The sequence below is a fragment of the Pan troglodytes genome, chromosome 1, assembly GCF_028858775.2.
Source record: "Pan troglodytes isolate AG18354 chromosome 1, NHGRI_mPanTro3-v2.0_pri, whole genome shotgun sequence".
NCBI classification, from domain to species: domain Eukaryota; kingdom Metazoa; phylum Chordata; class Mammalia; order Primates; family Hominidae; genus Pan; species Pan troglodytes.
Window position 1 is genome coordinate 190,736,200 of NC_072398.2, and position 22,633 is coordinate 190,758,832.

The 22,633-nt window shown below is 39.8% G+C and overlaps 1 protein-coding gene across 4 annotated transcripts in view; it reads right to left on the reverse strand.

Moving 5' to 3' along the window:
• Positions 1-1,139: 1,139 nt before the first annotated feature.
• RLF (RLF zinc finger) overlaps positions 1,140-22,633 on the reverse strand; it is a 78,619-nt gene continuing 57,125 nt past the window's right edge. For all 4 annotated transcript variants that reach the window (XM_524678.7, XM_063782187.1, XM_054681739.2 and 1 more), the window contains 3 exons: positions 19,347-19,483; positions 10,406-10,547; positions 1,140-6,270 (listed from right to left, as the gene is read on the reverse strand). In XM_524678.7, coding sequence (XP_524678.1) covers positions 1,615-6,270; positions 10,406-10,547; positions 19,347-19,483 — 4,935 coding nt within the window. In that variant the 3' untranslated portion in view covers positions 1,140-1,614. The remainder of the gene's footprint in view (positions 6,271-10,405; positions 10,548-19,346; positions 19,484-22,633) is intronic.

The window sequence follows — 22,633 nt, forward strand, 5'->3', positions numbered from 1 at the left end:
TTGCAGTGAGTCGAGATCGCGCCACTGCACTCCAGCCTGAGCAACAAAGCAAGACTCCGTTGAAAAAAAAAAAATCTAACCACAAGGATGAGAAAGAGATGTTAGTTGTCTGAGTCACTTCATTACTAGCTAATGAAAGTAGTTGAAAACTTCACAAGCAACAGGAAATAAAGCTGCTGTATTAAAAGGATATACTGCTATCCTCATTAGACACAGACATCCCACAGTCCAATGAAACTCAACACATCTAAAAGCCAAACTCACCTTGGTTTCCATTATCTTCCCAAATATTCATTCCTTCTTTGTATACCTACTTAAAATGGTTGCATCAGTACCAAATCTTTTCCTTCACTCTCCAAGCCCCCAAAATCCTGTCTCCTTAAATACCTCAATTTCATCTACTCTGCCTTCTGCTGCAATTGTCAGTAAATACACTCACCAAGCTTGCCTCAATTACTTCAAGTATACTGTTTCCAATTTCAGCTTCTCAAATCAAGTGAACACTTCAACTGATATATGCCTATAGACTCAAATCCAAACTCCTTAGTCTTCATGATTTAGTTCCTGCTATCTCTACAATGATGTCACTCTCTTGTTCCCCTTTTATTGCCAGCATATCAAATTATTTGTAGTTTCCTAGAAACATGCCCTCTGAATTTGCTACGTCCTTCATGTTCTAGGTTGGCATATCCTCTCCTTTCTACTCGGCCAACATCTGGACATCCTCTGGGAGCTATCTTGACTCCCGCAGCTAATTACTCAATCTCAGAATTATCTTTCCACAAAAACAAAAATTTTAAGATAAAAAGAACCTTGTTCTGGGATGGGCATGGTGGCTCATGCCTGTAATCCCAGCACTTTGGGAGGCCGAGGCAGGAGAATAACTTGAACCTGGGAGGAGGAGGTTGCAGTGAGTCGAGACTGCACCATTGCACTCCAGCTTGGGCAACAAGAACGAAACTCTGTCTTAAAAAAAAAAAAAAAAAAAAAAAAAAAAAAAAAAAAGAACCTTGTTCTGAATGATTTAGCTAATAATAAATAAAAAAATTACTGGGGTAAAATATGAATGGCATATTTCAGAAAATACAAGTGCAATTTCAGTTTACATGTGGCATGAAAGCTCATGAGTAAACAACGAATGGGTGAAAAATTGTAATTTATTGAAACTTAACTCAAAAAATATAAGATGCTGTAGTGTACAATATATTACACAAAGCACCCTCAGGTGCACATTCAAGTCAAGTAAGAACTCCATATCCCTTTCCCTAGCCCTCCCACCCTGGGACCTTAGTATTTGTTCCATATACAATCATGCACACTTAATTTGAAAAAGGAAGCCCCAGTATATTTTGATGTATTAATTAGCACCAAACAAGTGTACAGTTCCATTTTTTTTAATAAACAAACAAACAAAAATAAACCCAATCATTAAACCAACTGGAGAGCTAATGGACTCAGCCAATACTGCTGACATAGATATTATACATTCATGTAAATACACAGCCTATTCTACCCTAAACAACGGTGTGGCTGCTTCTCAGCCTTTGTTCGAGTTGGCAAATGTCCCCATGTTGCAGTGTTGGAGCCAGTCTGTTACTAAAACAAAATTGCTACTTATGAACTTCCTACACAAAGCTCATCTGTCTTTTTTGTTGGAAATAAGTCTAAAATTGGTGTGGAAAACTTAGATCTTTCAAGAACCACCACTGGCCGAAGATAATGAAGTTGTTTTAAGGCAAGCTCTCCACAGTCTGTTAATGCTTTGTCCAATACAACCCTCAGGTTTTCCAAGGAAGGAACTGTTGTTGTTTCAGCTACTATTAAAGGTGGGATTGCAGTCAGGTTCTCATGAATTGTAGAGTCACTGGAAGAATGAGGTATGTCAACTTCAGGTTCACTGTCATTCACCATATTATTTGCCACAACATTCCCTGTTAAATCATTACTGGACTGTGAAGAATTACTTAATGTTAAGTGCTCTGAAGGCTCCCAATCATCAAAATCATCTTCTTTCTCTTCACTTTCCTGAATAAATTTCAGAAATGAAGATTCAAATCCCATAGGTTTGTAAGTCTTCAAATCAAATGACCGGGGCTGTGAATGTTTCCTAAAATTCTCTTTTGGGACATGGGTTGGATTTTTTACAGTGTTTTCTTGCCCTGAACTATGCTGCCTAGTTTCTGATTCTTTGATCCTTGGTAAAGGCAGCTGGAAACTTGTGAAATAAGTCCCACTTTCAGTCCCATTGGGATTAGGTATGGAATTTTCTATTTTACAAGGAGGAGGAGGCTGAACTATATTACACTGTTCTAGGGAAGTGGTTTTGGAACTATGGTTACATTTCAAAGTTCCCCTGTAGAGCAGAGTATCTGCATCAAATACTGAGCTGCTTTCTATGCACCCTTTCTGACCTCCATCCCTTTCACTTGAATGACAGCAATCAGTGTTCTGGATGGGTGCACTACTGTCACCCGGGGAATGGCTGTGTTCTGTGCGCTCTGATTCACAGCTTCTATTTTCTTCTTTCTTTATACAGGGATCTGCTTCCGAAGGGGGTTCCTCCTTAATTTTGGTACCGTACTTAACGCAAACAACAAGATTCTCCATCTGTTGCTCTAAATAGGCACTACTCATCTGATGAGTGCGTTTGTAATGCCTCACAATGCTGCTCTCCAACTTCACCACAGATAAGCATCCTTGAACCATGCAGGGGTACTGTGTGTGCTCAGAGTGCTCCACACACATATGGAGGGCCTCAGCTCTGGTTTTAAAACTTATTGGGGCTTTCTTTTCTTTGATTAAGCCACATTTTTTAGACTTAGCATTAAATGATCTCCTAGTGGTCTGATGTTCATGCCCCTGAGTGTCAGCTGTTTGACATACCTTTTCACTCCTTAGTAGTCTCTCATTTGCTACTTTCTGGCTTCTAAACAAATCATCATAATAGTCTTTATGTCGGTAATATACATGTTGTGAGTAATTACTGCGATGGGTGAAAATCTGGCCACAGCCATTAAGATCACAATGAATTTCATAATCTGAATGTATTTCCCCTTCAATATTATGCTGTTCCATCAAGTGGTGCTTCAACTTGTTGAATGTATAAAAAACAGCAGGGCACTGAGGCTGGTTACAAGAAAACCTTGCTGCAGATCCAGCTTCGGAAAGTACTTTAGGCTCTTCAATATGGTCTAGGTTATGAGAGTCACTACAGTGCTTAGCAAGAGCTTTGGAACACAGGAAGCGTTTATTACATTCCTTATATTTGCAAGCAAATATCTTTTTACATTTGACAAGTTCCCTTTTGGTTCTTGCTTTGTCTTTCTCCAAACATAACTGTTCTTTGTTGTACTGATGTACAGTTCTGTAATGGCGAATTAAGCCTTTTAGATTGGTGAATGAGGAGTTGCAAGTTTTATGAATACAATGGAATGGTTTGTGGTATTTATTCAAAATATAACACAGATTTCCTTTAGCAACAGTTCGCCTGCTACCTCTGCCCTCTCTTCCTTCTTGTTCTTCTCTATGGCTGCCTATTGGTGATGAAATGTCAGATGTTTTACTTTCTGTTTCTTCACAAGATGATTCCAAATCTGTTTCAGAACTACATTCATCCTTTTTAGGATGACAGTGTGGTTTCTCAGAGTTACTACTGGGATCACCTCCAAGTTCTGCAGAACAATCACCTTTCAACCTATCTACTGAACATGGGCCTTCATGATCACACTTTTCATTATCTAATAGTTTGTGAGTTGCTCTGTCACTGCCAATTTGATGTTTATTTTTATAATGAATCCTAAGGTGTGTTTTTCTTGTAAATGACCTTTGGCAAATATGACACTGAAATGGGGAATACCGATGTTGGAACATGGTTAACTGAAGGACTTTTTCTTTTGAATAATTATGCTTCTTAAGATAATGCATTAACAGAGCCTCTCTGGTCACAAATTCATATTTGCATCCTTGAAGCTCACAGAAAAACGGCTTAGCCGCCAACTGTGCAAGGTACTGACTTGGCATATTTTCATCTTGATTCTGAAAATTAAGGTCTGAGATAGATGAAACTGATTGAAGAGACTTAGCACCACTGGATGGGTACCCCTGCAATGACCCTGAGAAAGATCCATGTGTTATTGAGTTTTTCAAGCTTAAATGTTTCAAGCGTAACAGAAGTTCCAACATGGTATCCTCTGTACAGGGCCTTTTAGAAGCACAAATGGAGGATTCTGAAGAATAACCTTGATGTTCTCGTTTACATTTAATGTGAATATTGTGATCTAGACCTTCATCTGGGGAGTCACTGTTTGTATCTGAGCAGGGTTTAGGTTCTGCATCCAACTTTTCAGTTGTCTGATTATGTTCATCACCCAAAGAGGGAAACAGATCTTTCGTCTTTATCTTTTTGGGCTTAAAATGGTATGGATGAACCTTCCGTAAATGTTTCTGCATTCCTCTTGCATTTTTGTATGTGGAACCACAGCCATCAAAACCACAGGTAAACTTAGTCCCATCAAAACAAACTGCCATACTGGAACATTTTTCTTTTAAATTGGAGGGCCCAAAGACTTTCTCATTAGATAACAATACATCCTGCATAGTTTCAGAGTGATCTAGTGTGTCAATTAGCTCTTCATTCATTGAAGCTGAAGAGCTATGACTTAACTGATCACTAGAATTACTGTCACTGTTTTCTTTCAGGTTTTCTGCAGTTTCTGTATCTATTTGAGAATTAGCTGATTCTGCACAGAAAAGATCTTCAGGTAAATGTGATTTATCAGTTTGGTTAAGTAGATGGGGCTGATTAATACAATCTTGCTTTTCACCTGTTGCAGACTCCTCAAGTTTCACTGATTTCTTTATGTCTCCATTTGAATTTTCAACATTATGCACTGAGAGGTGATTCTGGTATTCAATTTTGGAGTAATAGAACTTTTTACAGCCAAGAAAGTTGCATGTGTAAGATGCATCCCTAAAGTGTTGTGCTTCATGGTGGTAAAGCTGTCCCAAGTCACTGAAAACAATATTACAGCCATTTAATTCACATTTGTAACGCAGATCGTCATGCTTTTGTTTATGGTTAAGTAGTTCATTTACTGATCCAAACCTAGCATAGCAATCTATAGATACACACATATAAGGTTGAGGCCCACAATGCACTTGTTCATGCTCTCGAAGGTGAAAAGCAGACATAAAATGTCGTCGACAGTAAGTACACTTCTCTCTTCTATTTTTCATATCCAAGTAGTGCTTGGCATTTTCATCATTATTTTGGTGTTCAGCTTTAAGATGCACACTTAAGTATTTAAATTGCTTAAACACACGGGAACAGTCTGTACCGGGACATGGATACAAATCTCTGTCTTGCAGGTGGCAATCTTCTAATTTGCTGAATGTGACGTATTCATGAGACTCTCCTTTGGCTTGGTCATTCAATGAATGGTTTTGCTCTGGGATTGCAGAGGGGCTCTTAGGACAAATACCCTTTTGAGAGCCTTTTAACAGTAATTTCTTTTTAGAGCGGTCCCTTCTGCTTGGTGGCATTTTAACATGCTCCATCACATGAGGAACAAACATTTCTTTTCTCTTAAATTTTTTAATACAAACTGGACAGGTGTAAATTCCATCTTCCATATGCATCTTAGAATGATGAAGAATTCTAGCCTCTATACATTCCCGCTTACATAACAAACAGAAAAACTTGTACTGAAGCCACCTCTGATATCTTTCAGAAGAGCCAATGGGTTTTTTGTCTCTTTTCTCCTTATGCTGATCTGTCAAATCTCTTCTTCTATATTGTTTATCTTCTTTACCCTCATCATAGTCACTGAGAAATGACTCTAAAACATCTGTGTCATTAATGGACATTTCATAGCCACTTAAATCATCATCAGAATCTGAGGCTTCTTGTCCTAAAAGTTGGTGGCAGTGTCGTTTTAAAGTTTTCCAGTCCCAAAACTCAGGATCAAAAGGCCAGTGGGCTTTTAAAGCTAGTAAGAGCTCACATCGAAGAGAATTTGGAACCGGTGCATTTTCTTCATCAAATTTTTGATCTGGTTGCAAATATAGTTCTTCTAACATATTAAATCCATCCAAACTGGGTTCAATTAAGAATTCTGTAAGCTGACAGGCTCGTCTAACCTCTAAATCTTCTGGTAAAAGACAGGCAATGGTTTTACAAACTGATGCCTTCATTTCCTCATCTTCACTTGATCTGAGTTGAAGAGCTCTGACACACAGTAAAATTGACACCCCAAGACCAGCATCTTGTGCCTGTAAGTAAAAGAGGATAAAAAAATTATTTTTTTGCATACAGAAAGATTATATAACTTTCACTGATAAGGAATTTTGGCTTGTAAAAACTTTTAGAGTTCCTAAATTTTATCTTAAATCTTTCTTCATGAAAGTTACATTTAGATATTTCTTGTCTCAACATGCAAAGAACTGAATTAGATGCTACAACTACGAACAATGTACATTTACTAGGCACTGTGTATTAAAGCAGTTCCTTACTTCCAAGGAATTTATCTGTACCCCGAATGCATAAACAATAAATGCATGTGAATCCAAAGAAATTCAGGATAAAAAAGGTCACTGGAGGATTCAAAATAGAATGATGTTGAGTAGAGGGGCAGGGTTTAAAATGGCAGCAACAGGAAACACAGGTATAGATGTGAGTCTAAGATTAAATTCAATTTAAGAAATTCTCTTTGGCCGGGCACGGTGGCTCACGCCTGTAATCCCAGCACTTTGGGAGGCCGAGGCAGGTGTATCACCTGAGTTCGGGAGTTTGAGACCAGCCTGACCAACATGGAGAAACCCCGTCTCTACTAAAAATACAAAATTAGCCAGGTGTGGTGGTGCATGCCTGTAATCCCAGCTACTCGGAGGCTGAGGCAGCAGAATCGCTTGAACCCGGGAGGTGGAGGTTGCAGTTGAGCCAAGATCACACCATTGCACTCCAGCCTGGGCAACAAGAGCAAAACTCCATCTCAAAAAAAAAAAAAAAAAAAAGTTCTCTCTATCATGAACACTTGGATTTTTCAAAACTTCAAAGATAAAATAAATGATCCTCTCCATTTCCTCCTGAAAGAATCTGGTAATTTATAGTCACCGTCACAGGTGTACTGAATCTCAGCTTTCCAGGGAAAAAACAGAAATCAGAAATCTTGCTATGGCAGCAGGTTCTCAGAAACTAGTTTAAAATTAGGAAGACCTGGTCATATGTGATAAAAGCTTGGTACATACAAGATAACTCTTTTTATCTGAGAGGCTGAAATAAAATACAAAAATGACATGAGCAAAGAAAAGCAAGATATGTCAGAGTGGCTTAAAACGCACTGCTATGAGCAGAGACTTTAGAATCAGACTTTGACTGCCTTTGAACCCCAGCTTCACAACAAGTGACAAGTTCTCAACCTCTAAACTTCAGTTTCCTTATTGGTAAAATGATAACAGTAATGTTAATAACAGATTTTCCTCCTAAGGTTATAAAGATGAAATAATAACGCTGGCACATTGTAACTATTTAACAGAATACGATGTAAAATAATGGAGTCAATTCCACTGTTTAAATCAGTAAACAATTTGCCAGGCATTTAATTCTGTGTTGGGCATCATTCATTCTAAATGCTGGGAACACAAAGAAATCACTGTCATTGATTTACAGAACCCCTACTACAGCCTAGGCACTTATTTGAAATAAACTTTTTTGCACATATTATCCTCATTTTATAGACAAAAAACCCCCAACACTCAGAACGTTAAGTTGCCCAATGTCACTAACTAGTGAGCAGAGGAGCAAGGACTTAAAAGCATTTAGGCCGGGCACAGTGGCTCACACCTGTAATCCCAGCACTTTGGGAGGCCGAGGCAGGCACATCACTTGAGGCATGGAGTTTAAGACCAGCAGGGCCAACATGGCAAAACCCCATTTCTAATAAAAATACAAAAAATTAGCCAGGTGTGGTGATGCAGGCCCAAAGCCCCAGCTACTTGGGAGGCTGAGGCATCAGAATCCCTTGAACCTGGGAAGCGGAGGTTGCAGTGAGCTGAGATCACGCCACTGCATGCCAGCCTGGGCAACAGAGTGAGACTCCGTCTCAAAAAAAAGAAGATATTTGGCCTGAAGAGTAGAAGAGATGTGGACTGGTAGGTGAAAAGGGAGTGAGTGAGTGTAGAATCCCTTGCAAACTGAGACTCCAACTTTTTTTTCTTTAAAACTAGTCAAGTGTAATAGTGAGAAGGGGGAAAGAGTAGAACAGAGTTCAGTCTGTAACTGACTGTGAACAATCAATTGAGCTAACTCCCTACCTTTCAGACGAGCTGAGACTCTAGCTTTTTTGAAAGAGAGGCATTACCTAGCCTGTATCAGCTAGGATCTAGTTCTGTTGTGAATGGCAGACTTCCCACAACAGTAGTGGCCTAAAGAATATAGAAGTTTCTCCCTCTCATTTGGAATGTAGTCCAAGTAAAACAGGCCATGTTGCTTTAGTGGCTCCACAGGACTAGACCATAGGTCTCTTGACTTATTAGGATGATGTGATATAAGTTTATCATTTGTAAGTAAGAGCAGAGAGGACTTGGGGAAAGTCAGCTAAATTTTAAAATAATTCAGTTTCTCAACAAGTTACTAACTCCTTTGGAAGACTGTGAGGTGGACAGCAAAGAATGGCCATTCTTTCTTAAACAGCCTAATCTGGCTGGGATGGTAACATTTGAAAAATCACTAACAACACTTTTCAAAGAAAAGTAACCAGAAATACTATTATATATTCTGAACAGATATGCCAAAAAGTTACTGAAAGGAGTAGTGAATAAATGTGAATCAGGATATGGAATGTGGAGCTGAATTTTGAAGAAACTGGTGGGTCTTAAACTAGGAAGGTGAGGGATCAAGAGTGACTTGGCATACTGTTGCAAGCGCACATAGGATATAGCCAAGTCATTTAATCTTTGCTTTTTTTTTTTTTTTGAGACAGAGTCTCACTCTGTCGCCCAGGCTGGAGTGCAATGGTGTGATCTCGGCTCATTGCGACCTCTGCCTCCCAAGTTCAAGCAGGTGTGGCAGCTTACACCTATAATCCCAGCACTTTGGAAGGCTGAGGTGGGAGAATTGCTTGAGGCCAGGAGTTCAGAACCAGTCCGGGCAACAAAGCAAGACCCTGTATCTACCACTGCTCCCCGCCAAAAAAGAAAAAGCCAGGTATAGTGGCACACGCCTGCAATCTCAGCTACTCTGGAGGCTGAGACGGGAGGATTGCTTGAGCCAAGGAGTTTGAGGCTGTAATGAGCTATGATCGCACCACTGCACTACAGCCTGGGTGACAGAGCGAGACCTGTCTCAACCAAAAACTGAAAACTAAAGTCAGAGATGGAGGATGTCAGGTTTCAAGCACCAACTTGTTGCACCCTTGCTGCTTGAAAATAGAGGTAAAGACTGAGTGTAGCTTCTAGTACCTGAGAACAGACCCTGACTGGCAGCCAGCCAGAAAACAGAAACCTTAGTCCTACAACCACAGGAACTGAAACCTGTCGATAAGAATAAGCTTTGAAGTGGATTTTCCACAGAGCCTCTGATAGAACTTAGCCTGGCAAACTACATTTTAGCCAATATGATAATCTTAGAAGAGAATCCTGCCACATTGTGCTGGATTTCTGATTTACAAAACTGAACTGATAAAAACGGACATTGTTTTAAGTATTAATTTTTGTGATGTTATTCAACAATAGAAAGTTAGTACCTTTATTAAAGATTTAAACAAAACAAAATGTTCTAATGGCCAATTATAAAGTAATTGTTTAAACAGGCAAGTTCTATAGTTACCTTGAAATGTTCTTTTTTTTTTTTTTTAAAAAAAAGACCAAGTCTCACTCTGTCACCTAGGCTGGAGTGCAGCAGTGCAATCTTGGCTCACCGCAACCTCCGCCTTCCCTGTTCAAGCGATTCTCCTGCCTCAGCCTCCAAAGTAGCTGGGATTACAGGCGCCCGCCACCATGCCCGGCTAATTTTTGTATTTTTAGTAGAGACGGGGTTTCACCAGGTTGGCCAGGCTGGTCTCGAACTCCTGAGCTCAAGTAATCCACCCGCCTTGGCCTCCCAAAGTGCTGGGATTACAGGCTTGAGCCACCGTGCCTGGCCTCTTAAAATGTTCTTAATGTGACAGGAGACACAACTTCATTCACAGTAATTAGAAATAAATATCACCTAACTTGTTTGACCATCAATTTGTTTCTGATTAATTATAGGAAGTCAATCTGGAGAAACAGTCAGATGTGGTCAATTCCATTAATCTTATTAAAACTCATTATTTCTTATCTTCCTTTAAAGGGAATTTCCTGAGAAGTTATCTTCCCACTCATTTCTTTCCTCCAGCTACAGTTAGCAGAGAAGGCATAAAGTACTCACTTCAGTTTGTATAACTCTAATGAGGCAAAATAAATGCTGCTGCGTTTTAGCTATGACACCAAACTGACGACAGCGCTCCAAAAAAGTATCTAAAGAAGGGTCAATTCTTCTTTGCAGTTTACTCCAAAAAAGAGTCAGTTCCCTATAAAAAAAGAAGATCATGGTAAAACATTTAAAGTAACTGGTATTTGCTGCCCTGCCCCCGGCAACCCAATTTTTTGATCTGTAGAAAGCTGACAGTAGAGAAAACAAAAACTAGATTAAAAGCTGTCTATATTCACCACTGCTTTCTCCCAAACTGATAAAATTGTTAAGAATCCTCCGTAACAATTCCCTGACTTCTCTCTTGTGTTTAGGGGGAAAAATAAAAACAAAACACTACCTCCTTAACAGTGGCATTTTAAAAAAACTTATTTAGATCCCATATTGTTCTAAAAGGTTTTATCCTTCACACTGGTGATTAATATACTGATTGAATTAAGCCCTGTCCTAATGGGCAGAAATAATCAGCCATCACTAAACTAACAACGAAATATATATACAACAAATAGACATTCTAATGGTACACTTCTATACAGTGATCTTAAAGGGCCCTTTCCAGATCTAAAATGTCAGGATGCTACTTAGAGCCTGTAGTTTGGAATGGTTAAATACTTCCAGTGAAATAAGTAAAATGGCACTTTTTGGAAATGGCTAAAATACAGGAATCTCACAAAGATTCATTATGGAAACAAAAGGAAAGCTTGAAAATAATAAATTAAACAAAAACATTTAATGGGTAAAACACTCAAGCAAAAAAGCATTAGAAACTCAACAATGCCAAGGATAGAAATGCTAATGAGAGAATGTAAAATGTGAATGCAAGGAAAGCTAATAGTGAAACTAAAAAGAATGTTATCACTTCTAATAGCAAAACTAAAAAGAGGCTGGGCATGGCGGGTGGCTCATGCCTGTAATCCTAGCATTTTGGGAGGTGAAGGGGGGCAGATCACTTGAGGTCAGGAGTTCGAAACCAGGCTGGCCAACATGGTGAAACCTCATCTCTACTACAAATATAAAACTTAGCTGAGTGTGGTGGTGGATGCCTGTAATCCTAGCTACTTGGGAGGCTGAGAACAGGAGAATCACTTGAACCTGGGAGGTGGAGGTTGCAGTGAGCTGAGATAGCGCCACTGCACTCCAGCCTAGGCGACAGAGCAAGACTCCATCTCAAAAACAAAACACTAAACTAAAAAGAATGCTATCACTTAATACATGTGGCTCTTTTAAGTAAATCAATGGATACTGATTAAATAATTTTCATTTAAAAATCTGTACTTTTTCATAAGCCAATTTAAAAACACTGATATCCTATATTGCTATTAACACAGACTGTCTCCCAGAAAGTTGGCTACAAATCCAAAGCTTAAGAAATGAAAACATGTAATTTAAAGTAAATATATTTAACGGAATTTATTTTCTTATATTTCTGAAGAGGGAACTGGGGCTCTTGTAAGGTGATTTTCTTTTCTTCTTTTTTTTTTTTTGAGACGGAGCTTTGCTCTTGTTGCCCAGGCTGGAGTGCAATAGCACGATCTTGGCTCACCGCAACCTCCACCTCCCAGGTTTAAGCAATTCTCCTGCCTCAGCCTCCCAAGTAGCTGGGATTACAGGCATGTGCCACCACGCCTGGATAATTTTGTATTTTTAGTAGAGATGGGGTTTCTCCATGTTGGTCAGGCTGGTCTCTAACTCCCAACCTCAGGTGATCTGCCTGCCTCGGCCTCCCAAAGTTCTGGGATTACAGGCATGAGCCACCGTGCCTGGCATAAGGTGAAATTTTTAAGTAGTTATAAAACTTGCTTCAAAGATTGAAATGAATATATGGTGTCTCAAAAGATAAATGACTGGCTGGGCACGGTGTCTCATGGCTGTAATCACAGCACTTTGGGAGGCCAAGGCAGGTGGATCACAAGGTCAGGAGTTCGAGACCAGCCTGGCCAACATGGTGAAACCCCGTCTCTACTAAAAATACAAAAATTAGCTAGGTGTGGTGGTGCATGCCTGTAATCCTAGCTACTCAGGAGGCTGAGGCAGGAGAATTGCTTGAACCCGGGAGGTGGAGGTTGCAGTAAGCCGAGATTGCACCACTGCGCTCCAGCCTGGGTGACACAGCAAGACTCTGTCTCAAAAAAAAAAAAAAAAAAAAAAAGATAAATGAATAAAGCTTAACAGGATGGCAAATTTGAGCTATAACCAATATAATTAATTTAAAATGCCTTTAAATATTTGCCTTTATTTGGCTAGTGCTACTTTCCTAACCACAAGAAGTGAAAATTGAGATAGGCCAGCTGTGAAAATAGCCACCAACCAGGCAAGCTGGGATAACTGTTCATTTTAAACACACAATTGCTTTATTCAGATTTAAGCACGTTAAGTAATAAAAATTTTTGTAATCTGTCATATGTATGTGAAATCTGTCCTATTTGAACAGAACAAAAATTATCAAAGCCAGTAAATCCTGATTATAACGATAAATGAGTAAATGATGTCAACTATCTAAAATTTACTGCAGGGCTGGGCATGGTGGTTCATCCCTATAACCTCAGCAGAGGATTACTTGAGGCCAGGAGTTCAAGACCAGCCTGAGCAACACAGTAAGACCCTAAAACCAACCAAACAAAAAAAGCTTAGCCACTCTTGGTGGCACACCTGTAGTCCCAACTATTGAGGAGGCAGAGGCAGCGGGGGGCAGGCAGGGTGGTCATTGAGCCCAGGATTTAAGGCTGCAGTAAGCTGTGATCTCACCAGTATACTCCAGCCTGGGTGACAGAGTAACATCTTCTCTCAAATAAAATAAAATTCACTAACTAAAGCTGGGCACAGAGGCTCATGCCTATAATCCCAGATACTTGGAAGGCTGAGGTGGGAGAATCACTTGAGCCCAGGAGTTCAAGGCTGCAGCGAGCTTCGATTTTGCCACTATACTCCAGCCTGGCAACAAAGTTAGGTAAATCCATTAAAGTGGTAAAAGGCAGGTTGAGAACTAAGGTGTCTCAAATAATTTTTTTTTTTTTTTGAGATGGAGTCCACGCTGTCGCCCAGGCTGGAGTGCAATGGCATGATCTTGGCTCACTGCAACCTCCGCCTCCCGGGTTCAAGTGATTCTCCTGCCTCAGCCTCCCTCGAGTAGCTGGGATTACAGGCACCCACCACCATGCCCAGCTAATTTTCGTATTTTTAGAGACGGGGTTTCGCTATGTTGGCCAGGTTGGTCTTGAACTCCTGACCTTAGGTGATCCGCCCACCTTGCCCTCCCAAAGTGCTGGGATTACATGCATGAGCCACCACGCCTGGCTTTTTTTTTTTTTTTTTTTTTTTTTTTTGAGATGGAGTCTTGTTCTGTTGCCCAGGCTCAAATGCAGTGGCATGATCTCGGCTCACTGCAACCTCTGCCTCCCAAGTTCAAGCAATTCTCCTGCCTCAGCCTCCTGAGTAGCTGGGGACTACAGGCACACGCAACTATGCCCGGCTAACTTTTGTAATTTTAGTAGAGATGGGGTTTCACCATGTTGGCCAGGCTGGTCTCGAACTCCTGACTTCAAGACATCCACCCACTTCAGCCTCCCAGAGTATTGGGATTACAGGCTCAAATAATTTTTTTCCCCCCAGATGGAGTCTTGCTCTGTCGCTCAGGCTGGAGTGCAGTGGTGCGATACCGGCTTACTGCAACCTCTGCCACCCAGGTTCAAGCGATTCTCCTGCCTCAGCCTCCCTAGTAGCTGTGGTTACAGGTGCCCGCCACCATCCCCAGCTATTTTTTGTATTTTTAGTGGAGACGGGGTTTCAGCATCTTGGCCAGGTTGGTCTTGAACTCCGGAACTCATGATCCACCTGCCCTGGCCTCCCAAACTGCTGGGATTACAGGTGTAAACCACCATGCCTGGTCACTCAAATAATTTTTAAAACAGTAAGTCAGAATGTCTAGGGCTTGGTTTATTCCAAATTAAGTATTTCAGGCTCCAAGTATGTTAACTCCAAATAAGCATGATCAAAAATGGGCATTTTATGGTGTATTTTGTAAAAATATTTGCATAGTTATAAATTGATGTAAAATGATTACCCACCCAAATATATAAACATGCCTGAAACCACGACAGCCAGTATGTTACTCATGAGGATGCAAGATGTCACTTCAATCATCCATTCAAATCTGTACACTGGAACACTGAAATCAACATCCAATAGTAACCTACAGCCTGACAGATCAAACATGCACTAGGATAAGTTCTTCTTCAATTACTACAATAATGTGACTTTTTTTAAACAAAGCCAACCATTGAAAATCATGGAAAATGATTCCACTGTATGTATGCTGCCAATGTTCAGATGATCTACTGTACCCTTGATTTAGCCCATTACCTAGCTCATTTCAACAAATTATATATAAATTTATAAAAATCGGAAAGGAAATTTAGCTCTGTTAACAGCAAGAAGCACATTTTGGTAGGAATTTAGCTACTAAGACAGAACTCTAAATTACTCTGTGTTTTGGCCAGCGTGGTGGCTCACCTGAGGTCAGGAGCTCGAGACCAGCCTGGCCCACATGGTGAAACCCTATCTCTACTAAAAATACAAAAAATTAGCCAGGCGTGGTGGCTGGCACCTATAATCCCAGCTACTCAGGAGGATGAGGCAGAGAATCACTTGAACCCGGGAGGCAGAGGTTGCAGTGAGCTGAGACTGCACCATTGCACTGCAGCCTGGGTGACAAGAGCAAAACTCTATCTCAAAAATAAATGAATAAATACATACACACATATATACATACAAACATCACTCTGTGTTTCTACATAGCAAGAAGCCCATGAAGTCCAGTTAACATGTTACACTGAGATTCAGAATTTAGGTATTTTAGGAATGAAGTAAATAAAACTGTGGAATTAAGGGATGATCATCCCCTAAAAAAGGCTATTACAGAAAAGAAAAAAATTTTTAAGCTATTACAATAGTAATTGACCCCCATGACCTCTTTTCTCTCCCATACAATTCTGTTAAATAAAACACATATGCTAGTCTTCGCCAGTTACTTAGGACACAACTGTGAATTAGACAACATATTGGTTGGTATATCACAGTCTAGCTGGGGCAGAACAGACATGTAACTACATCTGAAGAAATACAAATGTGTAACACAAAATTTAAGCTTAGCACATTACAGAAAGCAAAGGCCAGTCTATCAAATACTCACTGAAAGCTTACTGTGGAGGTTCAAAGTTCAACTTTATGACTTTAAAATGGCTGCAGTAATTACACCTCTCTATATACAAACACCATCTCACTCAAAATGGTCACCTTTTTCAAATGCATGACTATTCCAATTACGTTACCACTGAGAGGCATCTACAGGGAGCTTACTCCTCTAGTACTTCTTTAATTTTCTTCAACAGCCAAAAATCTTTTGGGGTCAAGATTAATAAATAAGTTAAATATAACTGCTATAAAGTTTAAAACATTTTTACTTTTTACTGTGGTTTGTAAATGTCTCTGAGCGAAATTTCTAAAATAATAAAAACCGTTCTGAGTGACAGTTACATAGTTTTTTGTTTTTGTTTGGTTTTTTGAGACAGGGTCTCATTGTGTCACCCATACTAGAGTGCTGCAGTGTGATCTTGGCTCATCACAACCTCCACTCCCAGGCTCAAGCGATTCTCCTGCCTCAGCCTCCTGAGTAGCTGGGATTATAGGTGCGTACCACTACCATCCGGCTTTTTTTTTTTTTTTTTTTTTTTTTGAGATGGAGTCTCGCTCTGTCACCCAGGCTGGAGTGCAATGGCGCGCGATCTCGGCTCACTGCAAGCTCTGCCTCCCGGGTTCACACCATTCTCCTGCCTCAGCCTTACGAGTAGCTGGGACTACAGGCACGCCCGCCACCAGGTCGGCTAATTTTCCGTATTTTTAGTAGAGACAGGGTTTCACTGTGTTAGCCAGGATGGTCTTGATCTCCTGACCTTGTGATCCGCCCGTCTCGGCCTCCCAAAGTGCTGGGATTACAGGCATGAGCCACCGCGCCCGGCTTTTTTTTTTTTTTTTTTTTTTTGAGACAGAGTCTTGCTCTGTCGCCCAGGCTGGAGTGCAGTGGCACGATCTCAGCTCACTGCAACCTCTGCCTCCAGGGGTCTAGCAATTCTCCTGCCTCAGCCTCCAGGGTAGCTGGGATTACAGGCACACGCCACCACGCCCGGCTAATTTTTGTATTTTAAGTAGAGATGGGTTTTCACCATGTTGGCCAGGCTAGTCTCGAACTCCTGACCTCAAATGATCCACCCGCCTCAGTCTCCCAAATTGCTGGGATTACAGGCGTGAGCTACTGCGCCTGGCCAATAGCTACATAGTTTACATTTCAAATATTATCTTCATGGTAACTACACTCAAGAATGATACTCCCAAGACATAAATTCTAGCGTATGTGTTTAAAAATAAGCATGACTACTTTTATTATTGTATTTTAACTTTATTGTCACATTTAAAAAATACTGATATCTCTCTTATCCAAAATACCACTTAATTTAAAATTTTTTTCTAAACAAATACTCCTTATGTCCCACTACCTCAAGCATAACAAAAGATCTATCTCATATGAACAGAATTCCTGTGATTAATTTTCCTTAGTAAAATTCAATGTTTTTTGTTTTTTGTTTTTGAGACGGAGTCACTCTTGTCTCCTGGGCTGGCATGACCTCGGCTCACTGCAACCTCCGCCTCCCAGGTTCAAGTGATTCTGGTACCTCAGGCTCCCGAGTAGCTGGGATTACAGGTGTCTGCCAAAATGCCCGGCTAATTTTTGTATTTTTAGTAGAGACGGGGTTTCACCATGTTGGTCAGGCTGGTCTTGAACTCCTGACCTTAGCTGACCCACCCACCTTGGCCTCCCAAAGTGCTGAGATTACAGGCATGAGCCATGCCTGGCCAAAATTCAATGTTTTATGTTATTCTAATATTCTAACTCCAGCATCCCACTACCAAAAAAAAAAAAAAAAAAAAAAAAAAAGCTTTCAAAAACAATGGAAGGGAAAAAAAAAAAAAAAAAAAAGATGTGGCCAGGCACAGTGGCTCACGTCTGTAACCCTAGCACTTTGGGAGGCTGAGGCAGTGGATCACAAGGTCAGGAGTTTGAGACCAGCCTGACCAACATGGTGAAACCCAGTCTCTACCAAAAATACAAAAATTAGTCGGGCGTGGCAGGGTGCACCTGTAATCCCAGCTACTCGGGAGGCGGAGGTTGCAGTGAGCCAAGATCACACCACTGCACTCTAACCTGGGTGACAGAGCAAGACTTCGTCTCAAAAAAAAAAAAAAAAAAAAGATGCAATTGCTCCTTGAATTGCTTGAAAGAAGCTTCCTTTTAACAAAGTGTGAAATGACTAAGATTTTCTTTCCTTTACTCATTATAGCTCCTGAGGAGGCCACAAAGGGAAATCTCCATTCATCTCTTCCTGCTACAGAAGAACAGCATTAATCCTAGAGCCACTAACAGCTCTGGAAGAGTGAATGGTGGCTGACTGAAGAAGGGGAGAAAAATTTTAAACACAATCTATAACACATTCTATATATGATTTAATTTATTATTCGTACTGAAAACCTAGCTATAATGGTGGATATTTTTTCATTATAAAGAAATTATATTTAAGTCCCTATCCCACTATCTCCTTTCTCACAGGAGGTATAACTCTGGCATAGTGGATTTGGTGGTAAAAAACTACAATTTGAATTTTGGCCTATGCCAAGAAAACAAGTATACAGAAGAAAAGCACTGGATTAGAAGTCTAAAACCTGGGCTTGAATCTCAGCTCTACCACTTTAGCCTTGAGACCATGGACAATTACAAGTTTTCTCTGGTCCCTATGATCCTCCCACTGCCTCACCTGTGCAATGATTATTATGAGGACTGGGTGAGATTACAGTACACAAAATTTCTACATAAAATAATAAACAAAAAGAAATATAGTAACATACAATGGTATTAACCATAAAACTATAAAAATAGACAGACGATCCAGAGGGAGATCAATGAGGGCTGAAGTACACAAAAGGCTTTACTAGGTTTTCCTATAAACAAAATGCTCATTTCCAATTTTAAGCCATCCTTAGGTTCTGAAATACTCAGAGCTCCTCTAATCAAGATAATGCAAATCCAACCCATTCTTAGAATTAAATCTCAAATATTACTTCCTCCCTGACACCTTTAATACTCTGGTATACAGTGAGCACCTCTCTCTGATCTCCTATAGCATTATCCATACCACTAATCTGATACTTACTGACAGAGAGTCTTACATTTTAGAGGTTTCCTGTGTATCAGGTTTGTCCCTTTGGCCTAAATAGATTCAATACAGTTAGAATGAAAGAACCACGGATACACTTACTGTTTCCTTTTTAGCAACTAAGTATTCTGTAGGCAAACAAGATATAAATTGAATTAAAACCAAAATAATGCAATTCAACTATATAGTTCCAAAGTTGCAAAAGAGATTACTATTCAAGTGAATTTCCTTTTTTAGTGCTAGTTTGACCTAGAAACCTAGATAATTTGATCCTTTTCATTTGTGGGTTCCCAAATAAGAATGGGGAGTGACTACCCAGAAGATACTAAAAAAATGAAAAGAAAAACAATCTAACTAACACAGGTTTGTTTCATATTGACAAAATTTTATCTTCAAGGTAGAAGACATATATTGGAGTTAACAGACAACCCATTATGGGATGATCAAGAGGAACATTTTACCTTTTCTTGACTAGATTAAACCAATGATATTTTTAATTAAATGATTGTGTGTGGAAGCAAGAAGCTATTCACAGGTCATGCTAGGTTTTAAATTAGAAACAAATTAACATTTTACATAAACCCTAAATGCTATACTATGTACTAACAAATAAAGAGTGTAAAACTAAATATACTTACCAAGAACAATATACACTTGCAGTTTGGAGCTGCTGGGTAAGGTAAGTCGTACAAAGAACAAATGCTGTGTTATCCTGCCCCTCAGATTCCAGATTACAAATGATGTCTAGTACTTCCTTGCAGTCGACCTTTGCAATCTATCAAAAATGAGATGACTAAGTCAAAAAGAAAATGGTGACTTTTCAGTAAACTTTGTTATATAATGTGAAACTTCTTAATGAGGCAAAAATTAGAGACATAATTTTCTCCTGCTAATGAATGAGTCTTCTTGCATGAATATTTCACATAAGAAAATATTAAAGAAGGGAACAGACACTATAAGGAAGTTCTACTACAGTCTCAATACAAATAAAAACATTTTTGCAGTTTAAAAAAATTACTTACGAACATTGCTACCATATAGATGAGTCAAATTATATATAATCATCTCAGGTTATTTTTACCTGAAGTATTACTATGTTTTTTTTTCTTTCCTGTTCCTGTCTTCCCCTAGTATCTATGACCACAGCTGGGTCACTCTGGTTACAGATAGTAAAACATATGGCTTATCCTCAATATCAGTGGGGCTAAAGGAGGCCAGTTCAGGAACTGCTTTAAATACAAATGCTACATTGACATCATTTTTTCATAGAAGGAAAATATCTAGTGTATTAATGAGTTTTTCAGACCATCAAAACCCTTTTTAGAAATATATCTTTTCATTTATATGACTTAAATCTTAAAAAAACAAAACAAAAAAAAAACAAATAAAAACCCTCTGGACAAATCAATCAAATTTTTCTGGGGCTCCTTTCCTTTCTCTTTTTTTTTTTTTTTTTGAGACGGAGTCTCGCTGTGTCGCCCAGGCCGGAGTGCAGTGGCGCGATCTCAGCTCACTGCAACCTCCGACTTCCGGGTTCAAGCCATTCTCGTGCCTCAGCCTCCAGAGTAGCTGGGACTACAGGCGCCCACCACCGTGCCCAGCTAATTTTTTATATTTTTAGTAGAGACGGGGTTTCACTGTGTTAGCCAGGATGGTCTCAATCTCCGGACCTCGTGATTCACCCGCCTTGGCCTCCCAAAGTGCTGGGATTACAGTCGTGAGCCACCGCGCCCGGCCTTTTTTTTTTTCCATCAGAGCAAATGAGGTAAACAGCTCAACTCCTCCAGTGTGCTACGCACTTACAAGGGGGTGGTTCTAAGGCTCTAATTTTAGTCATATCTTCAGGTAGGTGCAGAAAAGCTTTTTTTAAAGCTCAGCTCAAATGTTATTTTCTTACAGAATCCTTTCCTAACTTCTGAGGTCATGTTATTTGGTTCGCTGTCAAACACTCTCAAATTTCTCCTTCGTAGCACTTATTTCTAGAACTTTTTTTTATTTTTTCAAATAAGTTTTACTGTATTATCTTGTTTTTTTGTCATATCTCAACATGACAAATCTGTAAGACTGGCAAGGCAGGCAATATTATTTCTATTTCACAAATAAAAAATGAGTCCAAAGTTCATTTTTAAATTAAAAATGTTTAAATTGGGCTATTTATTCTGCCTTGGGCCAACATTTAACCTACTCATACTGGCCTTTACCTTTTATTATTTTTAGTTTTTTTAAGACAGTGTCTTACTCTGTTGCCAAGGCTGCAGTGCAGTTAGGGTAATCATGGCTCACTGAAGTTTCCATACTTCTGGGCTCAAGCGATCCTCCTGCCTCAGTTTCTCAAGGAGCTGGGACCACAGCTGTGTACCACCACACCTTTTTTTTTTTTTTTAAATTTTTGTAGAGATGAGGTCTCACTATGCTGCCCAGGCTGGTCTCAAACTCATGGCCTCCAGTGATCCCTCCTCCCTCAGCCTCTCAAAGTGTTGGGATTATAGTTGTGAGCCAATGCCCTGGCCCTATTATTTAACTTTTTTATGCACTTTCACTATGGCTCTCCAGCTAGACTATAAACTTGAGGACAAGAGCACAGCTCTATAAATAATATCCCAAATCCACTGTAAACAAAATCCTGTAAGAAAAATAGCCATATCAAAATGTGTGTGCCTAGCAAAGCAGTGCCATTTGCTAAATACCTGCACCGTGCTAAGTACTGGAGATGCAAGCCAATCTAATTTTTGCCCTAATGGATATCACAGTCTAGTCAGAGTTGTTAGTAAGGAAGCAGTTACTAAGAATCAAATAGCTACAATGAGAGAGTATACTTTTTAAAAATACCTTTGGTAGGAAGAATCTAACTCAAATTTGGGGACCAAAAAAGACTTTCTGGGTAAAGTGGCACCTAAGATGAGTAGGAATGAATGAGTAGGAATAAGCCATGGCAAAGAGAGAGTGAACTGAGAAAGATACTCCAGGACAAGAAAAACACATGCAGTGGCCTAATAAGAGTGAGCATGGCATAGAAATAGAAATAAAATATTTCAGTATAGTTGTGGGTAACCCAGCAATACTGTGGGAGCATCAACTCTTGAGAGTTGCTAGGAGTAGAAGCGCTTTTGTTTTTCTTTTCTTTTTTGAGACAGAGTCTCGCTCTGTCGCCCAGGCTGGACTGCAGTGGCATGATCTTGGCTCACTGCAACCTCTGCCTCTCAGGTTCAAGTGATTCTCCTGTCTCAGCCCCTCGAGTAGCTGGGATTACTACACCACGTCCGGCTAATTTTTTTATATTTTTAGTTTCACCATGTTAGCCAGGATGGTCTCAATCTCCTGACCTCATGATCTGCCTGCCTCAGCCTCCCAAAGTGCTGGGATTACAGGCGTGAGCCACCGCACCTGGCCAGTACTTCTGTTTTTCTATTATCATTATCTCCATGCCTTCTAAGTTACCACAGGGATTGTTGGTAAACATGCTCCTGCACTGGCCTAAACAAGCAAAGTTTAACTTTCTCTACCAATGTCTCAAATTAAACTTAACTTTCTCCAATTATGCAGTTTCAGCAAATACTAACATTCTTTTAATTAGCTCTTAATATTGCTGTTTACCTGGCATTTTAAAATACACGAATATGCCTGATAATTAAATTTCTGATCAAGAGGTTCATAACTCCTAAGCATGGTATCTCACACACACATTTTCATTACCTATTAACCTGACTGTTTTACTTCCATCAAGGTTTCTATTGTGAAGGCGGAACTAGTTTATAGTGGGGGCTTTGTATAAGCTTCCAATTCAAGAGCTCATTTGCCTTGCACCCACTTATCTGAGCTAATAACAGGAATATCACTCTAGACTTATTTTCCACTGTCATTTAACTAAATGAGACATCTGATCATTTTTACAAATGAGAAAAACTGAAGCCAGAGTTTTTTCATA